The sequence below is a fragment of the Nelumbo lutea genome, chromosome 1, assembly GCF_056320005.1.
Source record: "Nelumbo lutea isolate HS-2025 chromosome 1, American lotus-T2T, whole genome shotgun sequence".
NCBI lineage: Eukaryota > Viridiplantae > Streptophyta > Magnoliopsida > Proteales > Nelumbonaceae > Nelumbo > Nelumbo lutea.
The window spans coordinates 190,029,676-190,040,647 of record NC_142684.1 but is presented as its reverse complement, the minus strand read 5'-3'; the positions used below and the strand labels follow the sequence as shown (position 1 = coordinate 190,040,647).

The following is a 10,972-nucleotide window of genomic DNA, read 5'->3' as shown; positions in this document are numbered from 1 at the left end:
TACAAAAGAAAAATAGCTGCCCAAACCCAAAAATTTGAGAGCTGATACGCCTGATCAGGTTATAACTATTAGGATAAAATACAAAAACCTCATCTAAAATTTCTAACAATCATAAAAACCTCCTCTATAGTTTTACTTTAGCAAAAATCTCCCCTCTATTTTTGAAAAATTTGACGAAAACCTCCTTGATAAGACAAAAGTACCCATTTTACCCTTTTGTATTTTAGCCAAATAAATAATGTCGTAGGTTCGAGATCAACGTAGGCCAAACCACTCCACTGGACTTCATGCTTCAAAATAGCAGAGGACATGGCACAAGGCCTGGCATATATAACATCAAGCATCCGGGCTCGTTCACAGCAACCTCAAGTCCTCCGATATAACTCCTGGGTCCTGACTTTGAGGCTTGTCTCATCAGTTACTACCTCGCCATGCTCACCGATACCTCCTCCAAAGATGAAACCCCCTGACTCTACTGGATATAGGAGGGCCCCTGAGGCCTGCAAGTCCAGTCGTCGAGCCACCTCCAAATCTGACATCTACTCCTTTGGCGTTCTCTTACTGGAACTTCTGACCGGAAAATCTCCATCCCAGCATCCCTTGCTCATATCCAATGATCTGCTTAATTGGATCAAATCCGTCAGGGATGACGATGGTGGCGATGAGAACCGGCTAGCCATGCTTCTTGAGATAGCCACCATGTGAGACATCTCCGAAATAGAGACCCAGGATGTGGCAAGTTCTGAAGATGCTTTAGGAGTTTAAGGAGACGATGATAGTTAAATTGGTTTTTAGCTCAAAAAGTGAATCAAAGACCAATCACAACCAACTAACCTCTTTCTAGATCCCTAAAAATTTTATAGAAATCCAAGACTAATCAATCGAGTGACTCATTTAATGAAGCACCAAATAGAGCAATACTATTAATATTCTACAAAATAGTGCTACTGAAAATTTGAATGAAAAGAGAGAAACCAGCTAGCTGAATACATCTTAAAACAGAGCAATACTGTTAAAATAATGACCGGAACCTATGTGCATTAAAATATTGTTAAAACAAAGCAATAATGCTAAAACAATGAACCAAAGATCAATGTCAAAATAATGACTGAAACCCATGTGTATTAAAATACTCTTAAAGCCGAGCAATAATGTTAAAACAATGAACCAAATATCAGTGTCAAAATAATGACCGAAAGAGGAAGAATAAGAAATCGGCTAGTGCTGTGTTCACTCACTTGGCTGAATACGTCTGAAAGAGGAAGAAAAAAATGACAAGGAAAAAACGATAACAAAAATGAAAAAAAACAGCTTGTGTTGTGTTCCTCGAAACCCTTGTGCGTTCGCTCCTCCTGTGTTTCTTATCTTCAATCTAGAAAAATAGAAACTAGGATTCTAAAAGAGGGTAAAGAGGTATAATATGTTGGCAGGGGCATTTTAGTAAAAATAGAAATAAACTAATTTATAAAAGGGTAAAATAGGTATTTAGAAAAAAATTAATCATCAGTTTAACGTTTTCTGTCTTGGTCATTGACGAAAGGAAGGTTTTTGCCAAGTTTTTCAAAAATAGAGGAGAGGTTTTTACTAAAATAAAATGATAAAAAAAGGTTTTTATGATTATTAGAAACATTAGGGAAGGTTTTTGTATTTTACCCTAAATATAAATTTATGACCTTAATTTATTGGATCCCAAGATTTAAGGCTAACGTAAAGAAGAGAGAGGTTGGTCAACCGTTAAAACCAGGGGTGATCAAAGGCCGGGCAGGGCTTAACACCTATGGTAAGGGGGCTTATGTCCCTAAATACACTTTAATGCATAATAATTATATTATATGATATAATATATGTATAAAAATATATTTATAATTATATAAATATAAAATACTATACATAATATATATAGATAAATATAGATATATATGATATAAATTATATAATATAATAATTTGCAGGCCTATGCCAGAAATTATCACCCCCTAGTTAGGGGTGGCAATTGGGCTAGGTTTAGGTTGAGCTTTAATGCAATCCACCTAAATTGCCAACCCATTAATGACCTAGTAAGATAGAATTAAATGGGTTTAGTTCAACCCAATTCACCTTGACCCAAACCTAACCCATTTAGATAAAATAATAAAAAATACATAAAAAAATAAAAATTGCAGAAAATAAAATAGAAATTAAACAAAAACATAAAATGCATAAAATTAATAAAAATTACATAAAAAATATTGAAAAAAATAGAAAATTTAACTTTTATTTTATCCTTTCTATACATGTGAGAAAACAATGTTACTATGAAAATTACAACAGTAAAATTGGATAACAAACTATTTTGGATTGTCCTAACCTGTAAGGAAGTAGAAGCAAGACATGTGATAGAATGCCATATCAGTTTACAACTGGTTCTTACTATGAAAAACAGAAATTTCATTTTCTATATATTTCTTTCTAGGCAAGTGGTTCTTAGGCGTGCAAATGGTTAGATCATGATTCGATCCGATCCAAGAACCGATCCTATTTGGTCAAATTTGGATAACCCCTGTTCAGATCTTCGGATCGGATAATAGAATCCAATATGAAATCAGATCGGATTCGAATCACCCCTATCCAATTTGAGATGATCCGATCTGATATATATATATATATATATATATAAGGATAAGTTTACTACAATCCACCTCAGAAATATGAAATTGCAGCCCCTTCCTAGTCTACTAGTAGTCCCCCCTATAAACCGCATCCTGCTCGTGAATTTGGCATTAATCCACGAGTAGGATTTAGTCCACCCTAGAAATCTTAGCTCCACCCTAGGGGTGGACTGAACTATAAAAACCCCTATATATAATAAAAATGTATATGTATATATATGCTATTTATTTATAATTATATTTTTATAAATTTGTTATATTATTTATTTTTACTTATTTAAATTAGTACATTTTATTTTTCTTTTAATAATTTATTAATTTTTAAAGAAAACAAGTTGGATCAGATCAGATCAGATCCAAAGATCCGACTTACCAATAGGATTCATATTCAAAACGAGTCCTATCAAATCCAATTGAATCTTCATATCAGATTGGGTCCGACATGAATAGTGTCAAATCGGATTCGAATATACATTGATTTGAATCCAATCCGATCCATTTGCACCCCTAGTGGTTCTAACCCACCCTACAACATCCAATGTTTGTAACAATAAACCCCAAAATTTAAACACAGAAAAACATTAGTCATTGAATCACTGTTCAAATCGCACTTATGCTTCTCCATTGAGTAAATAGGTTACCCCCACCCATTCTCATGCCAATGCTGGATGAATCAGATGATCATAACCATCATCAATCAGGCTTATCTAAATCTAATGGCACCGATCATTGCTCCAAGTTCATATTTATAGGGGCAGTTCTCATAAATAGCCTCCATGTGGATTTGCTTGTGAATCTGTTATCACTAACTAGCAATTGTATCTCCATGTGGATTTGTCTTAGCCAACCATATATCAATGAAACAAGAGAAATATTAAGAATTTTTGTGCATGAGATTCTGTACCATAGTTGAAAGATTCTTCAACACATCCTCAAAAATCTCATAGGCATTTATGTATGTGAATTTCACGCTATCTAGATTATTGTTGAAATGATCAAAACCTAGGAGTTAAGCTGCACTAAGACGATGTGTGATACAATTCTAACACCCAAAAAACTGGATCTAGCTAAATTCATTTGTTGCTACATATTGCTCCCTAAGATTATACTTTAAGAGTGTTAGAAGGAGAGAGCAAAATCTCAATTCATTCAAAAATTGCAACAATCCTCATAGAGCACTTCCAAGCCCTTTTACCCAACAACGGATTTGGAATGTGATGCGGCATGATCCGAGCACTCCTAGCTAGCTAGTGACTAGCTCCTTGCTGGCAATAGACGGCACTTGAGAAGACGAAGAAGAAGGATTCTCGAGGATTTGCCCGGCGGGAATACTCCAAAGCTTAAGTTAGAACGCTGGGGAGGAAGGAAAGAGTATAAAAAGTTAAGAGTGTATGTCGCGCTTTATCACTGTACTCGAGAGGTTAGCTCGCGAGCAAGTAAGGAATCAAGTTGAGAGTATGAGAGTGTGTAAGTGTCAAAAGTATCTGAAGATCTTTTCTCCCCAACACCCAAAGGGTTTTTATAGGGGCATTCTTGTCAAATCAGGCGTAACCGCCACTGGGCTCCTTCGCCTGTCGAGAGACGTGGGTGCAGACTGCTGAAAGGGCAAGGACTGCGTCATCAATCGAGAGACATGGCGTAGTCTGATCGGTACGGTCTCGTCAGATGAAAGCTTCCTGAGAGCATCGCATCACTCAGTTGCAAATTACTTCGTAGCAAGCTATCCAGTCGTGAGCTACTTTGTAGCAAGCTCAAGGGTACCTCGAGGTGATCCTCATCAAGGTTGGCATTTGGGGCAGTTCTTCTGCCCAGGTGCTGGAGCGAGCTGATTTCCCTACCTTGCGAGCTGAAATAGTCATGGAGTATTCTCTTCTCAATAGCTCGGGAGACCTAGAACTCGCGTTGCAGCGAGCTCCCCTTATAGAGAGCTATAACGTGACGAGCTATTCTACAGGCTCATTAATTAGTTGCGGTTAAGCCATGCTGCTGAGTTGTTACTCGTGGGTCAGGTCCGCGTGTCATCATCTCAGCAGGTTGGGCCAAATCATCCTCCATCAAAATGGATCCCAAAATCAAAAAGAGAGAGAGTACATGAAGTACTTGAGATGGCAGCCAGCTGAATCCCTCTATTAATTAAACCTTAGAGTTCGTTCTTCCCTCTTCGTTCTCCAGTAGCCAAATGGCCTTTCTTTCCTCTTCTCATTCTCCGGCCACTTCTCTGTACTGACCATTGATCTCTGCTTCTTGTTTTCTTGATGGTTTGATGGTTAACCATTACCCAAACCACCCAATCCATTAAAATCCATGTTTATTGGGTTAACCGACCTACAACAACCCAGAACTAAATAAATGGGTTGAACCCATTATTGGGTAAAAAATTGCCGCCCCTACCCCCAGTTAAAATTTATCATGTCATTTCTATTTGAGACTTCAATTAAAATTAAAATTTTAGTTGTTTTTTACTTCAAATTTGGATTATATATATATATATATATATATATATATATATATTACTTTAAATTTGGGTCAAATACTAGTTTGCTTTCCTACCAATCAAAGTTAAAATCTCCACAAAATAACGTCTCTCACAATTTTTTTTTTGTCCAATCAAATAAAATGCAACCTAAATGAATAAATTCTCATGTAACGATCCTGTCGTTTGTGAATAAATACTCTGGCCTAAATGAATAAATACTCTGGCCTGTGTGCGAGGTTTCCCTCTCACCCGATAGGTGAGTTTTCCTGACGTACGCCTATGTGTGTGAGGCTTCTCTATTTTGTTTGTTTGATGTAATTGGTGAAGCGGGGTCACTCTATGGAATTGAGCGGCCGGGTTTCTACTATTTTGCAAAATGGACAAGTTAAGGTGAAAACACAGTGATGTTTGTGGCAGCGTGGGTGACTCTTCATCACGTTTTGGCTCTTTAATGTGATACTTGTAGGCCAAGGATGAAGGCTTGTTTGTGTGATACTCAATCAACCGTAAGTTGATAACACATATATACTTCTTCGTTGCCCAAGACTAATGATCGCCTGATAGCCTTGATCGAGGATGGGGTGTTTTCCGGTGACTTAATTTCTAGATTCAGTTGCCGCAATTCATTTTCCTGCGCTTCATTTTGGACGCGCGGGCATAATTTTAGGCGCAATCCACAGCCTTTGTTGTACTGTACCGCCTCCTTCATCATCACGATGAAGTACTTATTTAGGGATCTTTAATTTTAATTAAAAAATTAAATTGGCCTTGCTCCTATTTTCAAGGCATTTTCAAAGCACGTTATTTTCTCTGTGTTGGATTTGGTGGTGCAAATTGAATTATTGGGCTTCTGATTCTGGCCCGTATTTACAAGAGGAGATTTTGGGCCCTGGCCTTGTATTATGGTTTGGGTTGTCAATTAAGGGGGAGTTGCACTTGTTACAGGCTGAATGCCTTGTTTTGGCGTTTCTTGCCGTTTACTGGGTCCAAGAATATTAATTATGTTGATTAATGCGAGCCTGGAGATCACAACTTTTTTCTAGCTTCGTTCATTCATGAAAGCTTTATCCTATTTCTACATGTATTTTACATTTTTACCCCTGAGTATAGCAAGGAGACACCACCCAATATGAATCTGTCGTCGAAAGAACAAACTAAAAATAAAGGGAAGAAAAGGCCCGACTTATTGATAGTTAAAAGGGTGAGTTTTTTAAACTACTCTTATGATTTAATTAATTGACTAAATGTAGTTTTACCGTTTGAAAATTGACTGTTACTAATCGTTAATGTTCTTGATAATTGTCTAAATCTTCCAAGGGTCGTTATCCTCCCCCTCTTTGATCCTTTCAAACACTCAATCGACGAAACAGGGAGTCTCAACTTGTTTCGGTAGCTGACCACTTGTCTTACAGCGAGAGAAATAACACAGAAACGGTCTGAAGCTGCAACAGTTTTGGTACTGTTACTGATCATCGAAGCTGCGACCATTAGATTTGGAACAGTAACTTTCATCATCGACAAGTCTAATGGTCGCAGCTTGAGACCAGCTTTGATGATAGTGTAATCAAGCTCCCACAACCGGACAATAACGTCTCAAGGTGGAACAGTGACTTCTCAAGGTGCAGCTGAGATCTGGAGGTTGTGGGAGAGAGAGAGAGAGAGAGAGAGAGAGAGAGAGAGGAGATGTGGGAGCCGCTGGTGGAGGGTGGAACAGTGGAGAGCAGAGGTTGTGGGAGAAAGAAGTTACTGTTCATCGTCTCCCACCTTGAGACGAAAAACAGAGTAGCGGCGGCAAGAAACCATTCTTCTCTCAGTGGCAAGAAATCTCTCTCTTCTTTGTTTGACTTTGGTAGCAATTGTTCTTTTCCTTTTCAACCGCCACTGGTGGATGGTGGAACAATGGAGAGCGGAGGTTGTGGGAGAGAGAAAAGTTACTGTTCATCGTCTCCCACTTTGGGACGAAAAACAGAGTAGCAGCTGCAAGTAACCACTCTCCTCTCGGCGGAAAGAAGGGAGGAATGGTTCTTTTCGTTCTCAACCTGGTGGATGATGGAACAGTGGAGAGCAGAGGTTGTAGGAGAGAGAAAAGTTACTGTTCATCGTCTCCCACCTTGAGATGAAACGAAAAACAGAATAGCACAGCAAGAAACCTTTGTCCTCCATATTTGGCTTTGGTAAGAATGGTTATGGTGGAGGCCTCTGTGAGTATATGAGGGCGCTAAGAACAGGATCTCCAAAAGAACAGGTCTCTATGAGGAGTATGTGAGGGCTCAAAGAACAGGAATGGTTGAGGAAGTCCACTTTATTAAGGCCGCTGGAATTTGCTTGCCTCTTCCATAGAATTTGATGAGGGGGTAATTTGGCGCGACTTAGTAAGTAAAGGTTACTCGACACAATCTGCCCATAGAATCACAACTAAGCAAGGGGAGCCTAGTCAGCAGTTTATGGAGTTCGGATCTTCCACCATCTTGGCATAAGGTCACCTAGGCATAACGCCACTTCGGCATAAAGTCACCCTATTGCCTAATCAAGTTCGGGGCCTAGGAACTGAAGTGACATGTAATCGATTCTAGAAGCTTCCCAGCAGACTTCGAACATCACGAGATCACCCCGCGTAACGGCAGGCCTTATCCTCTCCTCACCCGGATCGGGTGACGACAATAAACTTTATTGACTGGTACGTTACTCTCCAACTAAAGCGGAAACGCATCTCATCCACTCAGGCCGCAGACCCCGGAACCGTTTTGGGAAATCCATGATAGCTCAGCTATATAAGGGCATCGATCCCACCAGGTTATAGGTACGCGTAATTATTTGCTCACTAGCACTCTAGCACACAAGTATTCAACTCGCATTCACAATACAGTACTGACTTAGGCATCGAAGAGGCCTCGCTGGGTTACCCACCCTGAGTTCTCTGATTCTTTATTTTGCAGCTTGATCTAGCTCGCCACGCGACTAGGATCCAGGTCATCTTTTAGCTAGGAATATCCAGATCGCGCACTATCAATTGGCACCATTTGTGGGAAACGATCGAAAGGTCATCCCAATCCTATTTATAGTACCTCAATGGCATTAACCAGCCACAGCGGAAAGAATAACATGAACATTACTGGGGGAAAGAGCAGTAGATAGTCGCTCCCCAAGGATCCTCAGGGAATATTGACCAATTCACCATTCCTCTGACCGCCTCCGAGGTCCCGTCACTGTTTGTGCCGCACACTACCCAACAAGTGAGTGCCCTACTCCCCTAGGTAAATTCCATGTTCTCGAAGCCTACCGTGATTCCCCTTGGGATTGGGCACTCCCAGTTCAACGACATCGTCCAGAGCGTTCAAATGATGCAGATCCAAAAGCAGCAAATCCATCAATTCCAACAGTTTCAGTAGTATTATTTTTATCAACAATAAAAATAAGTGCCCAAATCGCGAATATGTTTACAGCCCACTTCATCACTAGTAAGAAGTGCCCATAAGTCACAGGAGAGCCTTTTGAACATGGTGTAGAGGGAAGGAGAGTCGATTCAAAGCTACATCAAGCGCTTCAACGACACATGCCTGCAGATATTGGACATTGACCCAGCAGTACGTCTCACCACATCACGCAAATGAATCACCCACAAAGAGTTCTAGTGGCACATCGTTGCCAACAAGCCAAAGAACATCACCGAGTTCCTCAAGTTAGCTGATCAGTTTATCAGCACAGAAGAAGAGATAAACCAGAAAATAGACAATCAACGAGGAGAAAAGAGGAAGAGAGAGAAAGAAGGAATGAGCAACAAGAAAAGGAAAACAAGCAAGTCCCCCAAGCGAAAAAGCAAGTCCCCGAGCTCGAGGAGAGAATGAACTATACTCCCCTGAATGCAAAGCGATGAGAGATCCTAATGGCCATCAAAGACTCTTCTATCGGCTGACGGCCACCCAGGCTTCGTGGAGACCCAACGACCAGAAACCCGAACGTCTATTGTCACTTTCATCGGGACCATGGTCATAACAAAGAAAACTGCAGAAACCTCCGCGATGACATCGAAGAGCTAATCCGCTATGGGTACTTGAAGAAGTACATTTTGCATGAAGAAAAAGAACATGAGATCCGACAAGGAGATCGGAAAAAAGACGCCTCAGAGAGCAGTAAATAGAATGAGCAGCCACCTCGCCCGGTGCTAGAAGAAAGGCCGATCTGCGGGATGATTAATATGATTGCCGGAGGATCTATTGTAGCGGGGTGCACACTAGCAGCTGGGAAAATGTCAGTCCGAGAGCTGAAGCATGAAGCAGAGAACCCACCCAAGTGACCTCGAATCGAAGAACCAATCTACTTTATCAAGGATGATGCTCATGAGATTCAGTATCCTCATGACAACGACCTGGTCGTGGAGATGATCATCAATGACTTTGAAGTAAACTGGATCTTGGTGGACTCAGGCAAGTCAGTTGATATCCTATTCAAAGGAACCTTTGACAAGTTGCAAATACAGCAAAGTGATCTAAAACCTGCAGATGCCCCACTAGTAGGGTTCAACGGAGAAGAAGTCAGGCCTATAGGTTGCATTACAATACCAGTGGAGGTGGACACGCGGCCAAATATTGTCCGGTTCGAGCATACATTCTTGGTGGTCACGACTCCATCCCCTTACAATGCAATCATAGGTCGGCCCATTACGCACATTCTATGTGCGATAGTGTCAACTTACTATCTTGCAATGAAGTTTCCAACGGATTACGGAGTGGGGGTAGTGCGAGGTGATCAGTTCAAGTCTCGGAGGTGTTATGTGGCTACTCTCAAAGGAAAGGCAAAATTGGTAGAAGACGTCGAACTGGAGCGAACTGCAGACTATAGTGAGGAGTGAGTTGCCCTGACGGAAGAGACAGTCCACGTGCCAGTGTCCGAGACCGAACCAACCAGGACTCTCCAGATCAGTGCACTAATAAGTGCACCACTCCGAACATAGCTAGTAAGTTTTTTACTTAACAATTTAGATGTTTTCACCTAGTCCATGGCAGAAATGCCTAGAATTGACCCTAGCGTCATAATTCACAAACTTAATGTGGACCCTCTAGTTAGGCCAGTCAGACAAAGAAAATGCAACCTCGCCTTGGAGTGGTGGAGAGTAGTCGATGAGGAGGTCGGGAAGCTCCTCACCGCAGACTTCATCAAGGAGGTCCACTACCCGAGCTGGGTCACAAACCCAGTGCTCGTGAAGAAAGCCAATGGCAAGTAGCGCATGGTGCATCGCTAACACCGACCTGAACAAAGCCTGCCCAAAGGATTGCTTCCCCCTACCGAGAATTGACCACCTGGTAGACGTGACCTCAAGGCATGAGTTGCTGAGTTTCATGGACGCTTACTTCAGCTATAATTAAATTAGGATGGACACAGTTAACCAAGACAAAACTGCTTTTGTAACCGAGCTTAGGCTATATTGTTATAAAGTTATGCCCTTTGGTTTGAAAAATGCTGGAGCAACTTTCCAGCAACTTGTAAACAAAATTTTTGAACATTTGTAAAGACCCAGTTTTCTAGATCTTTAATTAACGATTTGGATGTTGTTTTTCAAAATTTAAGGAGATATAACATGAAGTTAAATCCGAATAAGTTTGTTTTTGGAGTCACTTTGGGTAAATTTTTAGGCTATATAGTCAACCGACGTGGTATCGAGGCCAACCCAGAAAAAATAAAAGCAATCATAGATATGAGACCACCCCAAAAAATAAAAGAAGTCTAGAGGTTGAATGGCTGGATAGCAGCCCTAAGCCATTTCATGTCTAAATCGACGGATCGGTGCCTCCCTTTCTTTAAGGCAATAAAAAAGAATGATACTTTCGAATGGACTGAAGAGTGCCAGCTC

At 40.7% G+C, this 10,972-nt stretch overlaps 1 protein-coding gene across 1 annotated transcript; it reads left to right on the top strand.

The window, feature by feature from the left end:
• The first annotated feature begins 9,502 nt into the window (after positions 1 to 9,502).
• On the top strand, positions 9,503 to 9,973 carry LOC148879984 (uncharacterized). Its single transcript, XM_088975656.1, has one exon. The coding sequence runs from the start codon at positions 9,503 to 9,505 to the stop codon at positions 9,971 to 9,973; it is 471 nt and encodes a 156-aa protein (XP_088831782.1).
• The last annotated feature ends 999 nt before the right edge of the window (positions 9,974 to 10,972 follow it).